The following is a 26,203-nucleotide window of genomic DNA, read 5'->3' as shown; positions in this document are numbered from 1 at the left end:
AGATACTACTGGGTTTTTTAGGTAGATTTTTAAGACAAGTTTCCAGACCAAAATTCTGTACATTGTACCCTTAGAAGAGCTAAAAACATCACTTGACCAAGTCTGGACAAACTGATCCATAAGACTTTGTTTTACAACGTTTGTTATCCATTTTTCATTCACAGTACCTTGTTCATACCATATATTAGAGAGTCTATATCTGTTCAAAATTCTATGAATACATTCAAACCATGGATTTTTAAATGCGCCATTATAATAATGTGTATATAAATATTTGTAAAGAAGAACTCACTATTGCCTCTTTTCGTAATGTTTGCATGTAGTAGTTATCGTTCGTGTGGGACGGTATATATGAACTTCGGTAAAGAGTATACATAGCACCCAAATGCAAACGTTTACATTTTATGGTATAGATTCGCTTATCAATACCAATGGTGATTTAAAGGTGCGCAGCCCCCCCCCCCCCCCCCCAACAATATATCCAAGTTTCATTTGATTCAAATTAAAAATTTTCAAGTCATTCTCCTGAAACCAAAATTTTCTGGAATTTTAAATCTATTTTCGGTCACTGTGGCCTTGACCTTAGACCTATTTTCTCCAAAATCAATAGGCTCTTCCTTATCTGGTACATACCAATATCGATAAGTATCATTGGATTCGGATTTAAACTTTCTGAGTTATCATCCGGGAAACAAATTTTTCATTCTATTTTCGGTCACTGTGACCGTGACCTTTGACCATTTTTCTCCAACATTAATAGGGACCTTCCTTACCTGGTACCCAGCAATATATCAAAGATTCATTTGATTAGATTGTAAACTTATCGAGTTATCATCCGGAAACCAATTGTTGACGCCCAACCGCCCGCCAACACGCCCGCCCGCTCGCATCACCAAACCAATAGCCGAGTTCAACTTCGTTGCAACTCGGCTAAAAATAATAGGTGGGAACAATTGGTATTCGAACCACAGATATGCAATCTGGGCCTGTCCAAAACTTCAGGGAGACTTCCGCTATACTATCTCGGCTATCCATCTCATGTTGAATTTTCGAATTTCAGGCTATGTAAAGTCACCCGAAGTGGACATAGACATTTTCTTGATAATACGACAAAAGTTATACACAATAATTAAGATTTTTTCATAGAGTGAGTCAAATATCCATACTTTTATTTACAAAACATTTTATACTTGAACATGTACTAACATATTTTACTCAGTTCACAATGGAGACTTGACCCACTCCATATGAAAATCTACTTGGAAAAGTCAAATTTACTGTTATTTTGTGCGTTTTACGCGTATACATGATTTTAAAAGGATTTTTTCAATGTTCCTTTGAAATGGGCACATCGAAAAAGCATTTTTGGAGGCTATGGATTCATTGTTGTAACTAGAATGCAAATTTTTCTTTTTCTGGAGAGTTTCAATTTGAGCTTCGATATTTGTCCTTCTGTGGGTTCTCGGCTCGATAAAGTCACCCATCTTCTTTAAGGTAAATTTTGGTCTCTTGTTTAGAAAAATGTAAACGATAAAAGAAGCAATAATTTCTCCACTCTCGGAGAAATAAATGTCAAAATCTATTGATATATTGAATTACTTTTATTGGGAGAACTTACATTTTTAAACCCTTACATTTTGCGTTATTTTATTAATTTCACCTCATTAAAAAAGACAGAAAATAGTAAAAATGACTACATAGGAGATATATTTCAAGCCCTATAAAATCTGTAAAATCCAGACCCCAGCCTCCAAAAATTGCAAATACAAATATTTTCTCGAGTAAGTAATTTAAAAGTAGCCACAAACTCCAAGTTTCACAACATGTGCAGGACTCGGCGGTCGGCTCCATTCTAACAGATAACACATCAGACATTAAAGATATAATGAATTTGTATTCAGGTTGGCCAAGGAAATCGAATTTATTTCCTAAAATCATATCCGCCCCTTAAGGATAACCTTCGGTTTACAGCGCATGGTTATTTTGCGTACAGTTGGGGTCTTATCAAATATCGCTGTTCAAAGATTGCATCGGATCCGAGGTCAAAATTCTACAATAATGTACTATAAAAAAAAATGAGGTCAAAATTCTACAATAATGTACTATAAAAAAAAATGAAAATAAAATGTAAAACTATAATAAAAATCATAACATATTCTCCCACTACTAAACTTATTAAGGCAAACTTCTTTACGTGAACATGCGCAAGACAATATAGTTCTCTCCCATTCTACACTAACTTGTCATGTGTTTATCACCTCTTCAAGTATAAGCAATAACAAAAAATGTAATGTTATAAACGATGTCATTGTATTGACGTTTATTAAATAAAAACTGCAATGATATAAACGATGTCGCATTGTTGTTAATTAGATAATAAATGCAAAGTTACAAACGATGTCGTTGCATGATCGTTATTGAATAACAAATACAAAATTATAAATGATGTATTGCCCTGTATTAAATAACAAATACAAAGTTATAAACGATGTATTGCCCAGTATTAAATAACAAATACAATGTTAGAAACGATGTATTGCCCTGTATTAAATAACAAATACAGAGTTATAAACGATGCATTGCCTTGTATTAAATAACAAATACAGAGTTATAAACGATGTATTGCACTGTATTAAATAACAAATACAGAGTTATAAACGATGTATTGCCCTGTATTAAATAACAAATACAATGTTACACTCGATGTCGTTGGATGATCTTTTATTAGATGACAGATGCAATGTTACAAACGATGTCGCAGAGTAGGAGAAAGAGCGTGGATATACCAGTATCTTGTAGATCGGGAGAATTTAGAAGAAAATAAAACCTACCAGACAAATAAAAAAATTATCAAACAATAGATAATCTGAAATTTTGTTTTCAACTTTTTTTTTTTTATTTTTAATCAGTGATGACGAGAGCTCAAAACATTAACATGTTCAGCAGTATTCTCTTTCGATTTCCAATACGATGTTACTTAGCATTGCAATGCTAGTCTCTATCAACTGCTCAGTCTCATTCTCCATGTCCCGAGTCATCGCCACTCTCAATCGCTGTTATCAACAAAGTCGATGTAAAGTGTATACACAAACCATGCCATCGTTTTCAAATTTTAGCCCCTCGCACTTATTCTAACCACATACATTGTAGAATTAAACTTCCTCACATTTTTGTTGTTTTTATATTTTCATTCATTTCCGCTTCCAATTTCATCTCTTTCCTTGATTTATTTTTGATTTTTTTTGTCTGAGCCACGATGGTTCAACCATCTCTGATCGGCCACATATGCCATGTAAATGAACTTACACGCAAAGAGTAGACAACAGATTTCCAGGAAAGCAAGTTGTTGATAGGCTATGATTCCGTGGTATATATAGGTATATAATTTATATAAGATTTTGTCTGCATCAGAGTCAATAAAAATTCTTGTTAGATAACAAAAGCAATGTTACAAACGATGACGTCATACGCGTGTTTTGTTGTTTATTAGGTATCAAGTGGAATATAATAATACAAAACGTATAAAAACCCTTTCATACACTCAGAATCTTCTGTTCTCTATAAATCTTTGTATCATGTCGTAGCCTCGCTCTGGTTGGTCATAAGGTAAGATATGACCTGAATTTCTCACAATCACCTACAAAAGAAATTAATAATAAAGGAACCTACATGTAAAGTGAAAATAACGAACAGTGATCAATCTCATAACTCCTATAAGCAATACAAAATAGAGAGTTGGGCAAACATGGAGCCCCGGATAAACCAGAGGTGAGATCAGGTGCCTAGGAGGAGTAAGCATCTACTGTTGACTGGTCACACCCGCCGTTTAATAATATCGTTTAAAACAATTTGCACACAACACGCCAAAATAAGAGATGTCCTTAACATACTTAACAAATCATTGGTCCTATTAGCTATATGCAAGTGGTAGAGCGTTCATGTCGTAATCGGGAAGTTGTGAGTTCGAGCCCCGCTCACTCAAGAGATGAAACCTAAGACGTTAACATAGGCAGTGGTTGCTCCTTCGCCAGACACTCGGCATTTAGAAGTCAGAATCACGGATCTTTCAGATATGACCTTCAAAACGCAGGTTCCGTTGATAATTAATTAGAACTTATTCATTATACGGGTACCTTTCTGATTACCAAGACCTCGAGAATCACTTAGAACTTATCAATTATACTGAGATCTTCATAATTACTGGGACTTTGATAATTACCTGGAAAAAGTTTTTAACGATCCTGACATAGCCCGCTACTTCCTTATCATCCGGGTTCACTCGCCAGATCAATCTGTCGGTAGTCCGGTACAAATCCTTCCCCGACCAATCAACAGACAGCAGGAAGTACTCGGTCATTGGGACGGGGATAATGATGTCCAACTGTCCATTGTAGAACATCACCTGTTACATACAAAGGTGGTCATCGTTACATATAAAGGTGGTCATCGTTACATACAAAGGTTATCATCGCTACATATAAAGGTAATCGTTACATACAAAGGTAGTCATCGCTACATACAAAGTAGTAAGTCATCGCTACATACAAAGGTGGTCATCGTTACATATAAAGGTGGTCATCGTTACATACAAAGGTTATCATCGCTACATACAAAGGTTATCATCGCTACATATAAAGGTAATCGTTACATACAAAGGTAGTCATCGCTACATACAAAGTAGTAAGTCATCGCTACATATAAAGGTAATTGTTACATACAAAGGTTATCATCGCTACATACAAAGGTTATCATCGCTACATATCAAGGTTGTCATCGTTACATACAAAGTTAGACATCGTTACATACAAGGGTTGTAAGATAACAGAAATTACTCTGCTGCCATGTGGGGGAATCGGTGTTTCACGAATACATCACTTTCTACGAATCATCATAATTCCGAGATATCGATGAAGTGAAACGTCATATGACGTAAAATGGTACGTTTCGCACCAAGAGTTTACATGCTGACAAGGATGATAATTCTTACTATTCCCATCTCTGTATAAATGCAATAGAAAACTTTTCACAAGTAAAAATTATGCTGTTCTGATAATATTTTTATCAAAGAATTAAACTGATTAAATACGACATTTACACAAGCGTCGATCTTAATATTCATTATCACTCTGCTCTTAACAGAACAGAATCAACCATTACTAAAAACGGAATCCAAAAGCAATATAGGCCTGATAAAGGATAAATTACTGCACCGAATAAAATCAAGAACCCTTAAATTTACAGACTTTCAGAACCAAAATTTCAGTTGGAACGAAAATCATTAATGTGTGAATTCACTGCCACCATCAGAATATCCAATGTCCCTAGAATCCAAATGATGAAATACCAACACATAACCCATTTAACAAACGTCACTAGAACTACTCCATACCTTATAATTATCCATCAGGGTAGCTATCCAGGGCTTCACGGTGTCCATGATGTCATTGATGATATGCATTTCTACAGCAGTGCCGCTGTTATACGTTAGATTGCCGACATGGATGGCTGCTCTCACCTCTGGTTTGGCGAGGTAAGACCCGTAGTAATTAAATTCTTCTGGTTGCTGAATATAGAAATATACATAAAAAAAGACATTGCGTCATTTCTAAATTTACATTTACAATTCCCAATATACAAGAAAGAGATGACTAAGGCAGTTACATTTTTAATTACAATTCATTATAAAACAGATTCCATATATCTATATAAGGATATTTTTGAAATTTATAGATAAGTTCCTTAAATAAAAAAAAAAACAAAAAAAACCTCCGAAAATCACGTCTTGATATGCTCTACAGAACAATTACTACAATTGAATAATATACTGTATAGCAGGTATTTTCTGTGGTTGGAAAATTTAGCGATCCGGTCCCTTAAAAGGTAGCAAATTATATCCTGCATTTCTGATTTCTGCAGTCGCATTACACCTATTTATTATCCATATAAAACAAACAATATTTTTTGCGATTGTGATCTTTGCGGAATTTTCCTATCCGCAAAATTCTGCAAAAAATGGACAACCGCAGAACTACTACCCGATATACGGTAATTGCTTTATATTGATCTGTATCAAATACATGTATAATCTAATAGTGCTTCTTTAACTGGCATTTGTGAATAGCGTGGCTGCAACCGCAGATATACGGTAATTGCTTTATCTTGATCTGTATCAAATACATGTATAATCTAATAGTGCTTCATTAACTGGCATTTGTGAATAGCGTGGCTGGGCTATTTCAAAATGTATATATATGAAATTCTAGACTTGTTAAAATCTCTACGTTATTTTTTCTTTATTTCATGTATTTGCTATTTATCGTACAATTTTATTGATGTCAGAACATGTTTTAGAATAACTGAACAATACCCAGAGACAGTTATAACATAAGTCTCTGCTATAACCGACAGCGGTCAAAAGAAAGTTTCTGAAACATAGATACTTTAGCAAGTCTAATGTATTTGAATATGTTGATTGTTTACCTCAGTAAGCAAGAAGTTGTAGTAATTATGAATGTTAGTCACATTGTAAAAGTAGGGCGCATTTGGAGTAAGGTCACCATTCAAAAGTGTGTCAAAGATCTATAAATAGAAGAAAAAAAATCAAAATTCATGATTCCAAGCACATCGTACTTACCACTGTACGTAAAAAATTGTAAAGGTCATCAACATTTGTAACGTTGTAGAAATATGACTCAGAGCCGCCCAGTATAAGCGCATTAAAAATCTACAATGCGAAGAGAAAATTCAGACTGAATACGTACATAGTTCATTTCGAAAATGTCAAATTGTTAATTAAATGAATACTGACACTTTTCTTAATGTAAGGTAGCTCCATCCTCCTATGATTTATCAATATTGATGGTTCAAAGTAGAAAAACTATTAAATTGATATACATGTAGTTTCACTTTGATTTAATCAACCGTAGAAAATGTTAATGTTACCGCCTTTTAAAACACCTAAGAAATACATATATACAGAATTCTAACTCATCATCAGCAAATCGCACAATTTCATTACACATAACAACAAACAGCAACAACAAAAATACATATCAACTATGGTTACTTAGAATGACAAAGTTTTCATTTCATCAGTTTAACACAAAATAATGCTACTTCAGGGAAATGTCAACAACAAAAAGTCAGTATAGAAGTTATTGCCCTTGACACTTTTTTGGTGATATGAATAATCAATTACATGTATAATTTTTTTTTTTTTTTTCAGCATACAGTTCATTTCAAATTCCTGCATAGTGGCGGATTTAAGGGTGGGCGCCGCCCTATAAAATCGGTAAAATCCAGGAGCTTCCGGGGGCTTTGCCCCCTGGGCCCCTACCTGGACCCATTGTGGGCCTCAAGGCGGCCCCCATACCCCCTGCCTCATAAAGTGGCGCCCCCGTAACCGCAATTCCTGGATCCGCCCCTGCTGCATAAGATATATTTCTATCATGCGCAAAGCTTAATTACCGTTAAATGACAGTTTTGTAAGTACCTGTGACGCCACATGAGGGTGGAGCTACCTTACAAGAGAACAATCCATTCCATTAGAAAAAAAAATTATTTGCGTAAAGCCCCCAAAAATATTTGCAGTCTAATCTGGTCATTAAGAGATTGTTTATTTTTGGATTGTTTGGTGTTTTTTATGTCCCGTCGATCATTTTTCACTCATATTGAGACGTCACCAGCTGTAAGTGAAGTACCACAAATTTAGACCTACGCTTAGCGCCCAAGGTTGTAGCAGTGAGGGTTCTTTAGCGTGCCAAAACCTGTTGCAGTTCAAGGAACCTCCGTTTTTAAGGTCATATCCGAAAGACTCGTGAGCAATCACAGCCTTTATTAACGTCTCAAGTTTGACGTGGTTATGGCACGAGCGGGGCTTGAACTACACTGCGACCTCCCGGTTACGACACGAACACTCTCCCACTGGGCTACCGCTTTTCTTTTTGGAAACCTGCTTTTCCTTGACGGGAGACAACTCAGCCTACAGTTTTATTACTTAAGGATCACTTGGTTTACAACCTTGCTCATAAATGACACTGAATATCGAGACATGCGCGCTACAGGTGTCGATCTAGACTCCCTGTAGTGGGGTCAACCTCTAGTGAAACATGATATTTCACTTTGTTTCGCGGTGCATTGTCAGAAATGTCCGTGATTTTCACTCCTAATTCCAAGGACATTTCTAAGTCGCAGTGTGAGTCAGACAAGAGTCGAGCGCCTCACTTGTAAAGGCAAACTGCTTACAGAGCTTCCATCTTAAACACTCTAACCACTGATAAATACTGTTGAATTAGTTTTCCAATAGAAATATTCTGACGGTACAACAATGTCATCAGATGTGTTTTTTCTCTGATTCAGAATAGACACCTGTTACGATCTAATCACAGAATAACACGACGGTTACGTCACGATATAATCACAGGAAAACACCATTCGGATCACGTGCTCGTCTTTTACCGGGTACCAGTTACGGAAATAGCCGAGTAATTACGATTGAGAAAAACGACACTTACGTCACGATCGTATCACAGAAAAACAAGGTGCTTACGTCACGATCAATTCACAGAAAAACACAACGCTTACGTCACGATCGTATCACAGAAAAACAGAGTGCTTACGTCACGATTTAATCGCAGAAAAACAAGGCGCTTACATTGAACGCTGACCGGAAGTCCTTGTTTCTAATGTACACCGTAGCTTTGTCTGTCATATCCTGAAAGTATGCTCTCTGCTTCTCATCCAGTAAACCAATGCTGTACATAAACGGAGCATACTGACCCATCATCTGAAAGTAAAACACAAAACTTATTTCTGAAAGATTTTTATTGTTTTATTTCCCTATCATTTTTTGTTTATTCATATAGGGACATCACCTTGCTATATAGTAGAAATGAATATTGTATATTGTTTAACGTCCCGCTAAAAAACATTCTATCACTCATATAGAGACGTCACTATTACCAGTGAAGGGCTTCAAAATTTAGGCCTATGCTCAGCACTAACAACCTTTTAGCAGGGAGGGATCTTTATCATGCCACACCTGCTGTGACACAGGGCCTCGGTTTTTGCGGTCTCATCTAAAGGACTGCCCGATTTAGTCGCCTCTTACGATAAGCAAGGAGTACTAGGGGCCTATTCTAACCCGGATCTCTGCGGGGCCAGGTGCAGTTTAATTGTCAACATAATAGCATGGGTTCTTTATCATTCAATGTCTACAGCAACATGATATTATCTGAAAGACCCTTGACTTCCGCCGCTATTGCCAAACACTTGGCAAAACAACAGTCACTCCCTACATGTTAAACGCCACATGTCTGACGCAGTTGACACGGTTAACACGTGAGACCTCCCAATTTGTGGAGGTCCCTACCTCCGTGTGTGGTCGTGTTCTCCATTGTGGTAAATCCATACTCAACCTAGATAAATGACGTTAATCTTTCTGAATGAATTCTTTATCTTGAATCAAATGTCATCACCAATTTGAAGTTGCGGACACATTGGAACAAAAATGGCAGATCAACTACAATAAGGCAATTCCAACTGTTTGTAACAGGAAGGGGGGATGCAAACGGACCAGGTCCGGATTGGAACACAGGCCCCCTGAATCTCCAGTCAGGTGTTCTACCAACTGAGCTATCTGGCAACCGGCGATCGAACCCAGCTAACCACTACACTCCTCCTTCCTTAGATGTCTTCCTTCACGAAGACATAACCCAGATTCTTTTGCCCCTGGCAAGACTTTCACCTGCAAGTCCAGGTATGACAAACGGCACTAAATGTAACAGAAAGGAAGGGAATGCAACGGATCAGACAGGGATTCGAACCTGGGCTACCTGAATCTCCAGTCAGGTGCTCTGACAACCAAGCTATCTGGCCACCGGCGATCGGACCAGACTGACCACTATATGTTTAATACAGTCCTTTCTTAATATCACAAACTTCCCCTTTTCTTTCTTAATATCACAAACTTCCCATCCCGTGGGGATCCGGGTTAGAATAGGTCCTCAGTACCCCCTTGCTTGTCGTAAGAGGCGACTAAATGGGGCGGTCCTTCGGATGAGACCGCAAAAACTGAGGTCCCGTGTCACAGCGGGCGTGGCACAAAAAAGATCCCTCCCTGCTCAATGGCCATAAGCGCCGAGCACAGGACTATATTTTGCAGCCCATCACCGGCAATGGTGACGTCTCCATATGAGTGAAATATTCTCGAGAGGGACGTTAAACAATATTCAATCAATCACAAACTTCCCAATACATTTACCCATCTTTTGTCAATTAATAGGTTTGGGTGATGCTACAGGTATTTATAAATTTCTACAATCGAAATGTTTTTGCCTCCAATATCTTTCTTTACCAACAGAAATGATAGCCATTTCCTCATGAATGTGAACATTGTGCTTATGAATCTTGATAATTATAGTACGACTATTTTAACGGCTGGGAATTCTAAAACAGCAATGTAAATATAAGAAATAAATAAATGATTATTTCATTTATGAAAATACATGGTGGTATGAACACCCTCATGTATATTTCAAAAATGAAATTTATTTCTTAAATTCACAAGATTCTAGTCAAAGTTCAATGTTCGTGTAAATCAAATATCCGAATTAATTTTCAAGATGTTTTGTGAGAATATGAAGTTAGGTACATATGAATGAAAATTTGTGAGAATATGAAGTTATGAATGCAATTTTGTGAGAATATGAAGTCATGAATGAAATTTTGTGAAAATATGAAGTTATGAATGAGATGTTGTGAGAATATGAAGTCACAAATGAAAGGTGAAATTTTGTGAGAATATGAAGTCACAAATGAAAGGTGAAATTTTGTGAGAATATGAAGTCACAAATGAAAGGTGAAATGTTGTGAGAATATGAAGTCATGAATGAAATGTGAGAATATGAAGTCATGAATGAAATGTGAGAATATGAAGTCATGAATGAAAGGTTGTGAGAATATGAAGTCATGAATGAAATTTTGTGAGAATATGAAGTCATGAATGAAATGTTGTGAGAATATGAAGTCATGAATGACATTTTGTGAGAATATGAAGTCATGAATGAAATGTTGTGAGAATATGAAGTCATGAATGAAATGTTGTGAGAATACGAAGTCATGAATGAAATTTTGTGAGAATATGAAGTCATGAATACGCACCGTTTCCGGGTCACATAGCCCATCTCCTATGGCCATTCCTTTGAAGTTGATTTTGGTTTTAGCCGTTGGATTCTCGGTGTGAATTTTGTAGGATATTGCAGGAACATATTTACCAGCATATGACTGAAATACGAATGGTGATCACTGCAGCTCAGAAAACTGGCCATTAATGAAGAAAAGTAGTGGGTAAACGATGTCATCTCCGCTAGCCAAGGATTTTCGGACCATTATGCTCCCCAGGAAGCGGAGCAGACCGGAAATCCTTGACTAGGGAAGATGACACAGTGCATATGCAGTAAAGGCTTTTTAGCATTGCTGGGAAAACTTTTCATGAAACAAAATCAGATTAAATGATGATGTATTTCAGTAACTTGTGATGCCATTGAGAATGCAGTTTAAATGTCTTAAATTCTTTGTAAAATGTATGTAATGTGTATGTGTTTTAATTTTTTTCTAATAAACATTTTATTAAAACAATTGTTTGATCTAGAAATCAAAAGTAATGAAAAAGTAATCATGATCATTCAGAAAAAAATAATTGAAATCTAATTAATTACTACCCAAAAATCAGGCATTTAATTGTAATTATAATCCTGAAATTTCAAAGAACACAAATGTAATCGTAAATTAATCAATTACATTACACAGTACAGTGAAACAAGGTTACACCAAATACGTTTTCAATTAAATTACAGAGGAGAGATTTTCATTCCCTGTAGTTCTAAAGCATATCACGACTTCATTGGATATAAAGAATTACGCTTCTAACGAAACAACACTGTTCATCCCCAGAACTTCGCTCTAAGCATGTTTTACTGTAATTGACATGTTTGATATACACATAGAATCACTGACGCCAGCTCTGTTTACCCTCACATATATTTGCTTTAAAGATTACCTCCCCTGTTGTGTAGAAATAATAAGATCATCTCCCCTGTTACATAGAAATAATTTTTCTGGTATCAAAAGATTACCTCCCCACCGCATAAAAGTCATTTGCCTGCTACATGTATTGAAAAATTCCTCACATGTTACGTAGAAATCATTTTTCAGCTATTTAAAGATTACCTCCCCTAATACGTAGAAATAATTTTTCTGGTATTGAAAGCTTCCCTCCCCTGTTGCATAGAAATCATTTTTCTGGTATTGAAAGCTTACCTCCCCTGTTGCGTAGAAATCGTTATTTGTGGTATTGAAAGCTTACCTCCCCTGTTGCGTAAAAATCGTTTTTCTGGTATTGGTGGAAGACTTGGAAGAATTGAGTGAGACAGCTGTGAAAAGACACAAATGAAGATGGTACACTTTGAGTGGAGTCTTGGGATTACAGCACACTAGATGCAACATAAAGCAGGTTTAGGAAATGAATTATCAAGCATTTTAACTGAATAATTACATGTACTTATTATCTTGACCTTTATGTCAAAGGTTAGGAAGTTCCCCTAAATAATTTTAATTCTAAATGATAGGATATGTTATATGTAAATTTTCATAATAACCACTTTTGTTATAATAGTAGATTTTATAAAAGTTGATCAAAATTGTAACTTAATTCAATTGAAGATTCTCTTGATATATGTCTTAATAAACTCTAGATCCCCATGATATATATAAATAAACTCTAGATCCCCATGATATATATCAATAAACTCTAGATCCCCATGATATATGAACAAAAAATTCTCTAGATCCCCATGATATATGTATCAATGAACTCTAAATCCCCATGATATATGAATAAAAAAATTCTAGATCCCCATGATTAAATCTATCAATAAACTCTAGATTCCCGTGATATATGTATCAATGAACTCTGGATCCCCATGATATATATCAATAAACTCTAGATTCCCATGATATATGTCGATAAACTCTAGATCCCCATGATATATATCAATAAACTCTAGATCCCTATGATATATGTATCAATGAACTCTAGATCCCCATGATATACCTGTCAATAAGGAAAAGGAAAGGTTGAAACACTGTATATTTTATTTGAAAGAATTTGAATGTCACATCTGAGAAAAGTAGACCCTTAATTATACTGAATAAACATGAGGCCCATGGGTTACATTTAGAATTCCAATATGTCACTTTTGAAGCCGCAATTGATCACAGGTCACTTTTGGAACCTTAATTGACCACAGGTCACTTTTGGAGCCCTAACTGACCACGGTTACTTTCAAAGCCCTAATTGACCACGGGTCACTTTTGGAGCCCTTAGGCTAAATGATCACGGTCAGTTTTGGAGCCCTAATTGATCACAGGATACTTTTGCAACCCTAATCAACCACGGTTCGTTTTAAAGCACGGTCACTTTTGGAGCCCTAATTGACCACGGGTCACTTTCGGACCCCCAACTGATCCTTTCTGAACAAACATGGCTTATACGAACCTGTAAAGATCCCGTGCCACATCCACTTCGTTTCTAGCGTAACCTTCATCTTTGTCCGTGAAACTGAACCCCGTTCCAACCTGTGTTGATAAAAACACCGTACAAAGATTATGTGCAGAACATACTAGCAGTTTGTCATTATTTCCATCAAATAGTGAAACCATCAAACCTATCACATCAAAGTATAAAGGTCAAATGTCTGGTATAATCAGAACAATTGTATAAAAAATAAACTGTGCTATTTGTATGAAATGTAACTGTAATGATATTCCAATATTACTCATTTCTTGTAAACCTTTCTATAAACTTAATATGACAGCCATCTTAAGTTACATGTACAAGTTTGTTACAGTAAAATGATACAAATTGCTTAAATTACACCTAACAAACATTCATTCAACAAAACTGGCACTAAACACATATCAGTCATTGTCAAATCTCATAAACTTCATGCTATTTATCTATAATTGTAAATATACATTGTGCCTTGGTTCCTGAAACAAGATGTGTCTGCAAAATACAGCAAAACCTGCTGAATCTGACATGCAGTGGAGTATACCAGTATCAGTGGAAAAAGGTATTGGATTATAAAGAGGTCGGATTATACAGGATATTGGATTATACAGAGGTCAGATTATACAGGATATTGGATTATACAGAGGTCAGACTATACAGAGGTCGGATTATACAGAGGACAGATTATACAGAGGTTGGATTATACAGATGTCAGATTAAACAGAAGTCAGATTATACAGGTCGGATTATACAGGGGTTGGATTATACAGAAGTCGGATTATAAAGAAGTCGGATTATACAGATGTCAGATTATAAAGATGTCAGATTATATACAGAAGTTGGATTATACAGAGGTTGGATTATACAGGGGTCAAATTATACGGGGTCAGATTAGACAAAGATCTGATTATAAAGAGGTCGGATTATAAAGGTTTTGGATCATACAGTTTTAAGTGTACTATCCCTCGCACTTCACTAGGCACCAAATATGAAGTCTTATCTTGTATAATTCAAGAATCGTGATAACAACCACAGTAGCAATTCAAAACGATATCCGACAAACTAGCAAACACAACAATATCATTCAACCACAGGGTACTCAAAATACCATATCAGCAGAATTTTTAACAAGGTTTTAATTTTGGCATCAGTAATGAGAGTGATGAGATTGCTAGAATTTAATACCGCTAACAATTTATTCCATATCGGAGGTAATAGTTACCTTTCTGAGAATTATATAGTAGCTAAAATTAGCTCTTGCTAAATATATATCCCTACTTTTATGGAAAAATCGCAAAATTTCTGTCTCATTAAAAATTCAATTGTTTACTATGACTAAGTGCAAACTTACGGGGTTGTCGATGTATAGCATGGAGTACTTTGTGTTCCAAGTAACTTTTCGGTTGCTCACTAAAATGAACAATTATGAATAACATAGAATTATTTTGTGAGTTTCCTAAGATGTTGCCAAGTTAGGCCTAAACAATATTCAACTCCAGACTTTTCAGCATAGATATTTGAGTCAATGAGAAACATTGATCAAAGTTGTAGAACTATGTTTGTTAATCCTCATAATATATATAACTTTTAAACTTTTTAAATCTTATAGCTGTATTTTTAAAACCTTATTCACTGAACATTTCCAATGTCACTGCAGCATAGTGGAGAAGAGAAAAAACAGGTCGGCTAATAAAGGAGCACAATTAGTGCCCATGAGAATTCCAACAGACTGTTGGAAGACCTGATCACCATAGACTGCATAAATATTTTTAATGAGTAACTCCAGAATCGTCTTGATATCAACTTCGAATTCGCTGAGCATAAAATCAAGAGTGATGTTTAACAAAGGAATTTTTGGGGTTATAAACTGTCCTTACATTTCATGTCTTTGTCCACCATGATTGGTCCATTCTCTACAAACAACCCGAACAGAGAGGATCCGCCGGGACCGCCTTGTAACCACAGCAGCACCGGCTGAGTCTCAGGATTGGTCTGAAATCAGAATGGTTTTTATCATTTTATCCTAGTACTCACAATGAATTCATATTATATCTCCTCAGTCCACCCTTCCTGTTCTAATGGTGAACATGATATACTATAGACTCTATACATGTAGTAGGTGTCTAGCATGAATAGTTATTATCTATGATAATGTTTATTTCCAATATTCAATAAATCAACAGCTGTGATATATCTTAGAGACAAAACTCGGCTGATAGACTAAACCTTTCACGAAGGCAACTGTAATATACATAACTTTTACAAAGTCTTGCACATGACTCATATACCCTCTAACATTCCAAACATGTCAGTAATTTGTAATTCTTTGTGTTTCCATACCTAAGCAAATATGATTGAGTTAAAGATTGGGAATTCAAAATAAATTAAATGAACAATCGATAAAAATCACAAAAATGCAATTATAGATGGATAGAAGTCAGAAATCTGTTTTAGTCTACAGAAATTGTTCTAAACTTATGGCTTTATCTCAGATTGCAATATGATAAATATGTTATGATGTGTTTAGACTTTTCAATCCCAAATTAATGATACTCAGATAGCTAACCAACAGTCATTATTAGTCAATGTGAGTTGAATATACACACTATGTCTCACAAAGTGCTGGACAGGGCGACTTAACATGCTTTTACTTTACATTTTGCTCCAACGCTTCAAAGACAACCAGAGCATCACAAAACAGACCATCCTCTCACAACTAGGGAATATTCATAAACACAACATCAATACAGCTCATATCCTCCTCAGTGCTTCGTTTCGTAACTACCTCCTTACCTGAGTGGGAAAGAACCGCACAAATCAGCTCACATCCTCCTCAGCGCTTCATTATGTAACTTCCTCCTTACCTGAGCAGGAGAGAACCAGACAATACAGCTCACATCCTCCTCAGCACTTTGTTTCGTAACATCCTCCTTACCTGAGCGGGAAAGAACCAGAAGAACATGTTGCTATTGGTTGTCTTGTTGACCGTGAAAAACCCAGCATAGCTCTCTATATTTGTTCCCTCCAGTTGTCCCACTCTGCTCAGTTTCTGGGCTGAAAACAAAACAATTCATTGAAAAATATACAGATAAAAAAAACATATAATAAAAAATTATAAAAATAATATATAAAATTCTAAAAAAAAACTTTAAAAAATGCAATTCTTTTTTTTAATTCATGAACACAGCAATGTCTTTGCCATGAAGTTTTAGTTGATTGTTTCAATACTTTTTTGGAACTAAAAATCATAGTACAAAAGGAAATTTTAGTGATATAGTATTTCCTTTTTTTGTTTTTGTTTTTTTTTTCATAATTCAGGGATCAAATTTGAACAAGGTCTAAATCTTTGATAGAATTAAAATTTGGTATGTAATGTACAATGAAATCTTGTAAGGACATGTGATTTTAAGTGGTATCAATTTTAAAAGTCCAAAAAGTCAGCCAAAAATTAAATACCAATATTAGATGTTCTCTTTAAAAATGTCCATCTTTGAGGCAATGTTCAGAGTGGTACAATTAACAATTGTGTAAGCTACAAAAAACTAGCTAGAGTTGTTGGGATATTATCAAACTTGCAAAAGTCTTATTTAACTTTCTAAAACCAAATTGATAAAACAGAGTATCTTGAAAACTTGTAGGTTTATCTTAACATGGTTAAAGAGGCATATTTCCAATATAATAAAGATTTTGTCTACAAACACTATCAAAAAGCACCTTTTATGCCCACACCAAACTCTATTTCAAAAATATGAGGATGTAGGTGAACAAAATCCTCTATTTGTGAAGGTAGAGTTTACAATTGAAAAGTAAGGATCTAATTATGCTCAAATTAGAAAAAATGATTTACTCATCAAGAAAACTTATCAACACAAGCAGATACCTCAAATTCCAGATTTAAAGTGAAATCATATTGCATGCAAGATGTAAAAAAAAAAAAAAAAAAAAAAAAAAACTTTTTGCGTCCACAAGCAATGCAACATTTACCCATATCAAACTGCCCCTTTTCTACATAAGGGGTTAGGAACAGCGGCTTGCCAGGGTCAATGCCATTCAGTAACATGGGCGGATATTTGTCTGGAAACATCCCCCGGAGTCCCCCTCTAGCACTGAGCACCTGCACCCCACAAAGGACAAAAACAGTCAGGCTCAAGACACACAATGACATCATAGCTGAAAGTAATTAAACACATGATTATGTAATTGGCAGAAAGATGAGGCCGATTAGACCAGTGTTCATTCAACCCATGATATATGAAGACAACCTATTAATTAAAATATGAGTAACAGTATACTGGTTTGGCAGTCAGCAGAACTTGATCACGGGTGCCAGATAGCTTGAGCAGAACACTTGATTAAAAATTCAGGACCTATTTGAAATCCAAGTCTGACTATAGTAAATGTGTGTTCTTTATTTCTGTTACATTTTATCCTAATGACTTATATCTAGAAACTTACAGACCCATGGAAATGTTAGTCAGGGGATGAAGATTCTGGGTGTGAAGACATCAATGGGGTTGGGGGTGGGGGTGATGAGCCTGTTTTCATTCAAAAATGTTGCCTTGGGGAGATTCCCATCTGGCAATGGTGAGGGAAGGGGGTTTAAACCCATATTTAAAAGAGATCTAAAATTCTATATCTAAACCTTAATATATAATCAAAATCGGCAACAAAAAATAAAAATAAATGAAATGTGTATTTTGATCAATGTCAGGAGCCCACCCACCCCACCCTAGTTAGAATAATCTAACTGTGTCTCAGGACTGACCTTAAACCGCGTCCGTAGGACATTATCATTTTAACGATAGAACACCCTGTCTAACCCCACCCCCATCCCTTGGAGTCTGGATCTGCACTTAATTGAATAAATTCAATCACTGTTACCAGATAGCTCAGTTGACACAATACCTTACTCACTAGAGCTTCAGAGTCCTGGGTTCAAACACCTATCTGGCCTGTTGTATTGGGTGGTATTTATAAATTATAAATGTGTGAGGCTAGTAGAGAAAATTCGAAATCACAACAAACGGATACCGCCCCACTCTACAGTACTATATTTACCTGGATGCGAAAGTTACAGCTCCTGTTAACTGTGGATTATAATGTCATAACCATAAACTCAACGATCAGTTAACGATCCAACAGTATACTGCACTGTTAGTTATTTCTGCAACACTTCCTTTTGTTGACGATGGGTATCACATGACACTCACGTGTTTTGACAATTTGTCAATTCGTTCATGGACAATTTCGTCTTTTGAGACGAGATGAAACTAAATATCCTTCTTTCTTTTGTCTGTCTTTCTTTTCTTCGCCCGTTTTTGTTGCTAATTTTTTCTTTCTTTCGTTACATAATACCAAAGAAATAATAGATCTTATATTTAAGTACAGAGATATGTAACGTACAAAATAAAGCCGGGAAAATTGTCTTGTGTAAAGCACGTGTGTGTCATGAGACAATGTTCGCGGAACATCTACCTTAAGATAATGATCGTTGTTCCTCCGCGTGTTCTATGCAAATAAATGATAAGTCAGTACTTATTTTTCCTCAACATGTTCTCATGATACTGAATACTAGCAGGTAAAAAAATAAACAAATAACCCCCACCCACCCCACCCCCTTATAAAAGTCCTATACAGATAATTAGATGAGTACATAAAGAGGTTAATAAAAAGTTAATATTGTGCTTCTAACTAAATAAGGGATAGTTCAATAGCTTATCTACAGAGTGATATTCAATGAAATGGGGGAAGGGGGGGGGGATTCTGTAAATCATTCAATATTATCAATTGTCCACCGTGCATCATCTATTTATTTTTCTAAATTAAATGTAATGTACTTTTTCAATGTATTGGATCTCTCCACACTTTAATAGTAAATACATTTCACCCTCAATCTGATTAGCGGTGTCTTGTAAATTGTTGTAGACAAACATTTTATCAGTCTGATTAAAATCAAACCTCTCACTTCGCTCGATATACGGACAGCCATGCAGCGATGTTCGTATATCGAGCGAAGTGAGAGGTTTGATTTTAATCAGACTGCCATTTTATTTGTGTATGCGTGTGGTATACATGTATGTGTATATACCTCATTATATTTCGCCAAACCATTCCTGATGATTATTTAAGATTTATATGTTTGTTAAATATGCTTCTTTTAAAATTTGAGAAATCAGGTTTCCGCTGATGTTGATCAGGCAGTTTCAATATTTAGATAAATATCTGTTGAACTACATGTGAGGGGTGATAAAACGAGAAGGAGGCAAACAATTTACATTATCAAACTTAAGACATTGATCACGTGCAAACTACTTGTAAACATCACGTGTATAATATATAATCTAAAATAAACACTGACCTAGATCGTACAGCTGACCTCATTTTAAAAAAGACTTCAGTATTCTACGTGCAGATATACTTACTTTGTTGATAAGTTGAATGTGAATTAATCTATCATTAGTGGTAATTTGCAAATACAACCTGTCATTAAGTTGAATGCTCTCTGGCGTGTTTCTTACCAATTGTTAGACCGTGGTTTTACATACATTCGCTGATTTCTCTGATTGCCCGAAACAGGGCTCAGGGCGGGCGTGACCGGTCAACATAGGATGCTTACTCCTCCTAGGCACCTGATCCCACCTCTGGTGTGTCCAGGGGTCAATGTTTGTCCTACTCTCTATTTTATGAGATCGATTACTGTTCGATATTTTCACTTTTTTCATTGTAATTAGCCATACCCTGGAGTCTGAACATCTGTCCAATGGATCATGAACATCTGTCTAATGGAGCATGAACATCTGTCCATCGGAGCATGAACATCTGTCCAATGGAGCATGAACATCTGTCCAATGCATGGAACATAAACATCTGTCCAATGAGGCATGAAACATCTGTCTATGGAGCATGAACATCTCTCCAGTGGAGCATGAACATATCTCCAATGGAGCATGCATGGACCTCTCATATTGAATCAGGTTCCCTTGCTCAATTTAGCTTGCACTCTCCACAATACCATTTTCGTTTGCTTGTATAATTGTAATTATGTATATCCAATTGTAATTGTAATTATGTATATCCAATTGTAATTATGTATATCCAATTGTAATTATGTATATCCAATTGTAATTATGTAATTATGTACATCCAATTGTAATTATGTATATCCAATTGTAATTATGTACATCCAATTGTAATTATGTATATCCAATTGTAATTATGTATATCCAATTGTAATTATGTAATTATGTATATACAATTATAATTATGTACATCCAATTGTAATTATGTATATACAATTGTAATTATGTACATCCAATTGTAATTATGTATATACAATTGTAATTATGTACATCCAATTACAATTATGTATATCCAATTGTAATTATGTATATCCAATTGTAATTATGTATATCCAATTGTAATTATGTATATCAAATTGTAATTATGTAATTATGTACATCCAATTGTAATTATGTATATCCAATGGCTCACGGAAACACAGAATCAGAATGTACTTTATTTGTGTGTTACTTGCTTGTACATGTTCAGGAATAGAGAACATCTATGTTCATTAAAATACTTCAAAAAGCCCGACCCTTCGGCTTAATCTCCTTCCATGTGTGTGTAGTTTTCTTTGACTGTGTATTCAAAGCAGTTGATGTATAATCTGTTACCATCAACATTATATGAAATGTCTGTGTTGAAAAAAAAATTCAATTTATTGTATCAGAAAGCATAGTAAAGTTACATGTAGTTATGGAGATTAAAGGTGAATATTTTTTATAAGAGATAACATTTTAATGAATTACTGCTGATAATGAAATATACAATACACAGTAAAACAAAGTAACATGTATGGTAGACACAGTGTAAGAGAATTATTAATAAGATAATAATATCTACAATATACAGTAAAACAAAGATAGACACGGTGTACATTTTGTAAGAGAATTATTAATAAGATAATAATATCTACAATATACAGTAAAACAAAGATAGACACGGTGTACATTTTGTAAGAGAATTATTAATAAGATAATAATATCTACAATATACAGTAAAACAAAGATAGACACGGTGTACATTTTGTAAGAGAATTATTAATAAGATAATAATATCTACAATATACAGTAAAACAAAGATAGACACGGTGTACATTTTGTAAGAGAATTATTAATAAGATAATAATATCTACAATATACAGTAAAACAAAGATAGACACGGTGTACATTTTGTAAGAGAATTATTAATAAGATAATAATATCTACAATATACAGTAAAACAAAGATAGACACGGTGTACATTTTGTAAGAGAATTATTAATAAGATAATAATATCTACAATATACAGTAAAACAAAGATAGACACGGTGTACATTTTGTAAGAGAATTATTAATAAGATGATAATATCTAAAATGTACAGTAAAACACCATTATATCAGTTAAAACATTGTGAACTACTGTCTACAACGAAATGATTAACTCGGGTAGCATTTTCTAAAAAAAAAAATATACATGTAGTCACGATTATTATATAACAAAGATCTACTATTAGTATACATGTAGGTATGTAAATATGAGTAACAGTATATTGGTACTAATGATACCGCGTATTACATAGTAAAAAAAATACAGTAAAACACAGTTATAGCGAACCTTCAGGGCCAGTGGAAAAACACTTCATAATAACCAAACTTCATTATATGCACTAAAAATTTCGTTACTTGTCTCTCTCTCTCCCTCCCCCCCCTCTCTCTCTCTCTCTCTCTCTCTCTCTCTCTCTCTCTCTCTCTCTCTCTCTCTCTCTCTCTCTCCTCTCATAGGAGAATTAATATCACTTCGCATTACACATGCATTTGTTAAAAGCGTGTTCATTATAAGCGTGTTGTACTGTGCATATACATGTATAATGTAACGATTGCGGTATAACGATGAAGCCTTGTCTGTTCCAGGCGCCTCGTCATATGCTTACTCTACTGTAGAGAAAACATCTCAATCCTCCACAGACCCCCACAGGTCTCCTGAACGTTGCCCACACATGTCATATTGCACTCCCTCCTGGGTCGTAACTTGTAGATTTTGTTCATCTCATTTCCACAAAAGCACTCAAATCCTGCCTGAAAACAAAAGACTCGATTTCTAGAGAGACAGTTTGATTCAACGGAAAGTAAGACGAAACATGTGATCAATTTAGATAAAGTTCCCGTCGTTAGATATCAAATTGTGTAAGATTGTATTACTAAATATTGAATGCACAGTATATACTGAACGCATACAAATGACCCAAATTAACATATCTCTAATATTTATCCAATGTGTTTTGCTGGAGAAATTTGACAACGAGTATTGATTTCATTAAAAAAAATTGATTTGTAATATTTTTTTCTGTGAACCATAATACTCAATCTAATTAAAATTAGATGTTAGATCCGCTCACATACTCGCTACACAAACATCTAACAACATCCCACAGAGGGTCACGTCAGAGGTCAAATTTGCATGAAAAAGTAACCAATCGCTACAAAGACGAAAGTGATATCGGCATCCAATGAGAATCATCATTGTATACTGTATTTGGTTACTTATTAAAGATGGCGACCGAAGAAGAAATGGAAGCGATTAAAACCGCTTTGAAGATATTTGATCTCGAGTCTTTGAAAAATGAACAAGAACAGATACTTAAATGTCTATTTTGTTGAAGTATACATGAAAAGATCCCCCGATGTCGCCATAGTTTAAAATCCAAATAAAAACACGCGATAAACAAGTCACGATCGTGGGTGTCGCCATTTTTTCACTTCCTTGCGTAAACAATACATGGATTTGTGGGATAATACCCATGGATATGAAGCGAGAAATTTGATTGGCTGTTGCACATTTGACCTCTGACGTGACCCTCTACGGGATGTTGTTAGATGTTTGTGTAGCGAGTATGTGAGCGGATCTAACATCTAATTTTAATTAGATTGTGTAGCGAGTATGTGAGCGGATCTAACATCTAATTTTAATTAGATTCGATAATACTCTTTTCCAGTCTATTCCGCTGGGTATCGCTTAAGCACCGGTATACGTTTTCATAATCCGAAAATTTCATCAGCATTGAACTTAGCAAAATTCTTAAAGGCAATCAATCTTTTTCAGGGGTTTTACATTTCTTTGTATAATTTATTTAGTTTTTTGATGTTTTCAATGGGTTTTTTTTCTTTTATTTGCTAAAAATTTGACCACATTTTTTTTTTTCTTGCGTGAAGAATTTAAAGGGAAAGGCAACCCAAAAGATTTTTACATGATAAATGATAGGATTAATTATATGATAAAGATTTGTCATACTATTCTGTTGATATACGGCCTAGGTAAGCTTCAGTACTAATTTGAAAACGTTCAAAAATTGAAATTCCCGCGATCTACAGAGGCTGCCATGATGTGTAACTCTTTTGTATTCAAGACCACAAAAATCAATAATTTTGACGTCACACCGTCTGTTCCGGTTTTGATGAGATTCTAAGATCATCAAAGATGTGCATGCGGTAGATCTTACGAATAATATGTTGATGCCTTCCTGTCAAGCAGTTAATTACACTAAAGCGAAGGGGAGATGTGAAAAAAGTTTTCTTTCGAATTTCCCGACCCAACCAAGTCACTTGAAAAGAGAAGAAAAAACTGTGGATCCATCATTTGCGTAATGTCAAGTTGAGGCTCGAGACATTTCTATGAAGAAACGTTTACCGTCTGCCTGGTATGCGACTCGACTGAACGTCTTCTTTTCTCATTCTCAATTTCTTCTTACGAAAGAACAGGCTCAAATCTATACGGCTCAAAACTTAACTGTTTGTGACTTGTCATATTTACAGTGCTACTGATGGAATAAACCGGAACAGACGGTGTGACGTCATAAATTCAACATCAATGGCCGCTCTCTTAGCGGCGGGTAATTTGAAATACATGATAGATTGATATTGATTTAATTGTTAAACAAGGGTTTTTGTTGTTATAGACTGTCAATTACGATATCAGTAAGTGATACTTTATTCATAAAAGCAACTTTGTGGTTAGGGTTGCCTTTCCCTTTAATCAAGGACATGCGCGATGTTTCCGACATTTCCTCTAATTTGTTTATAATCTCCTTGATATGAAGAGTTCTTGTATGATTTCTGAAATAGGTTTCAATTTCATATTGTAGTAATATTACCAATAATTTTTACACCTATCTGTATAGCCCAGTGGTTAAACCACGTTAAGTAAAATAAAAGAGATTTAAAAAAAAAAAAAAATCACCTAACGTGTGATACAAGAGTCTCGGGTTCGATACCCAATTGTTCCTAACTACGGTAATGCCCATTTACATACAGTAGAGCTGACCTAGTAACAATTTTTACTTGCAACAACCAAGAACTATCAAAATATGCTAACTCTAAAACAGACATGGTAATATACCCCAACTGTTTTGTAAAAACGAGATAGAATGCAAGTAAATTGTAGGCGAAATTTCATAATAAAAATTATATATCATTTAGAAACATCGCATAGGTCTAGCATTCTCTGCAGCAACCAGTTTTACTGTGTGTGTCTGGTCGTTACTGTTGTCATTTGACCCTTTCCGTTTCCATGTAAAAAAAAAAAAATAATAATAATTCTGCGTTCTCTCGACCAAATTTCAGATTGAGAACAAGGCTTATAAGTTTTGAATAACCAAACCATTTCATAAAGATATGAATCATAATCTTATAATTAATCTGATTTGTCATGGCCTGTCGACGTGAAACATTTGGGGAATTTCTTGTTTTGTTTTCCTGATGAAAGTTGGAGACAGAGAACAGTGACCAATCCCACAACTCCTATATATTAAGCATTTATGAAATAGAGAGCTGGTCAAACAAGTACCCCTGGACACACCAGAGGTGGGGCCAGGACAGGATGCTAAATTTCGCACACCTGCTGGCTCCCTATAAACAATTATACACTCTACAATGCCCCCCGCTTACCTCTAGTCCAAAGAACTTGTACTTGTCTTGTTTAGTGCATGACACACGGCACTGCCTTCTCCCGTTAGGGACAGGGTTGTGGGCTGGAGATTTCAGCATACGGCTCGGATAGAAGTCTTCATAACAACCAAGTGGCGCCCCTATTGTTTAACGATGAATGAATATAACAGTTAAACATCTCATGATGAAAATGTAGAACTACTACTTCTAATACTACTATATGTACTACTATTACTAATCAGAGGCGGATCCAGAAATTTTTGAAGGGGGTAGGGGGGTTCTACCCCACAAAATGCGTTATCTTTAGCAAATATTCTGACGGAAGTGGCGTATTCCAACCCCCGTAGCCTTCTAGATCCGCCACTGCTATAACTACACGTACAAGAAAAACAACGATGACTACTACTGCTACTACTACTACTACTACTACTACTACTACTACTACTACAACAACAACAACAACAACTACTACTACTACTACTACTGCTACTACTACTGCTACTTCTGCTACTACTACTACTACTACTACTACTACCACCACTACTACTACTACTACTACTACTACTATTACTACTACTACTACTACCACCACCACTACTACTACTACTACTACTACTACTACTATTACTACTACTACTACTACCACCACCAC

At 35.3% G+C, this 26,203-nt stretch overlaps 2 protein-coding genes across 3 annotated transcripts; both read right to left on the bottom strand.

Moving 5' to 3' along the window:
- Nucleotides 1-2,303: 2,303 nt before the first annotated feature.
- On the bottom strand, nt 2,304-18,793 carry LOC125661564 (probable serine carboxypeptidase CPVL). Of its 2 annotated transcripts, none has more exons than XM_048893611.2 (13): nt 18,629-18,793; nt 17,555-17,740; nt 16,506-16,624; nt 15,448-15,562; nt 14,922-14,980; nt 13,556-13,635; nt 12,365-12,431; nt 11,161-11,283; nt 8,654-8,785; nt 6,635-6,724; nt 5,390-5,563; nt 4,220-4,402; nt 2,304-3,637 (listed from the first exon to the last, which is right to left on the bottom strand). In XM_048893611.2, the coding sequence occupies exons 2-13, from the start codon at nt 17,736-17,738 to the stop codon at nt 3,542-3,544; spliced, it is 1,422 nt and encodes a 473-aa protein (XP_048749568.2). In that variant the 5' UTR covers nt 17,739-17,740; nt 18,629-18,793; the 3' UTR covers nt 2,304-3,541. The 2 variants fall into 2 exon arrangements, with proteins under 2 accessions (XP_048749568.2, XP_048749567.2); XM_048893610.2 differs by lacking the exon at nt 6,635-6,724 and adding an exon at nt 6,481-6,579.
- Nucleotides 18,794-22,357: 3,564 nt separating this feature from the next.
- LOC130049042 (kremen protein 1-like) lies at nt 22,358-25,685 on the bottom strand. The gene is made up of 2 exons (XM_056146027.1): nt 25,552-25,685; nt 22,358-22,686 (listed from the first exon to the last, which is right to left on the bottom strand). Exons 1-2 carry the CDS (start codon nt 25,648-25,650, stop codon nt 22,543-22,545), a joined length of 243 nt encoding a protein of 80 aa, XP_056002002.1. The 5' UTR covers nt 25,651-25,685; the 3' UTR covers nt 22,358-22,542.
- Between the last annotated feature and the right edge of the window lie 518 nt (nt 25,686-26,203).

Source organism: Ostrea edulis, chromosome 8 (assembly GCF_947568905.1).
Source record: "Ostrea edulis chromosome 8, xbOstEdul1.1, whole genome shotgun sequence".
Classification (NCBI taxonomy): Eukaryota; Metazoa; Mollusca; class Bivalvia; order Ostreida; family Ostreidae; genus Ostrea; species Ostrea edulis.
Note: the sequence above shows the minus strand (reverse complement) of the source record. Positions and strands in the feature narration are given on the sequence as shown.

Bases quoted from the DNA above. Each gene is read 5' to 3' on its own strand.
- LOC130049042 (XM_056146027.1), bottom strand. From the start codon at position 25,650: ATGCTGAAATCTCCAGCCCACAACCCTGTCCCTAACGGGAGAAGGCAG. The intron at 22,687-25,551 runs GTAAGCGGGGGG...TTTTGTTTTCAG, and splicing joins ACAAGTTCTTTGGACTAGAG to GCAGGATTTGAGTGCTTTTG.
- LOC125661564 (XM_048893610.2), bottom strand. From the start codon at position 17,738: ATGATGTCATTGTGTGTCTTGAGCCTGACTGTTTTTGTCCTTTGTGGG. The intron at 15,563-16,505 runs GTAAGGAGGATG...TTCTGATTTCAG, and splicing joins TCTGGTTCTTTCCCGCTCAG to ACCAATCCTGAGACTCAGCC. The intron at 5,564-6,480 runs GTAAACAATCAA...TTCTATATTCAG, and splicing joins ACAACTTCTTGCTTACTGAG to CAACCAGAAGAATTTAATTA.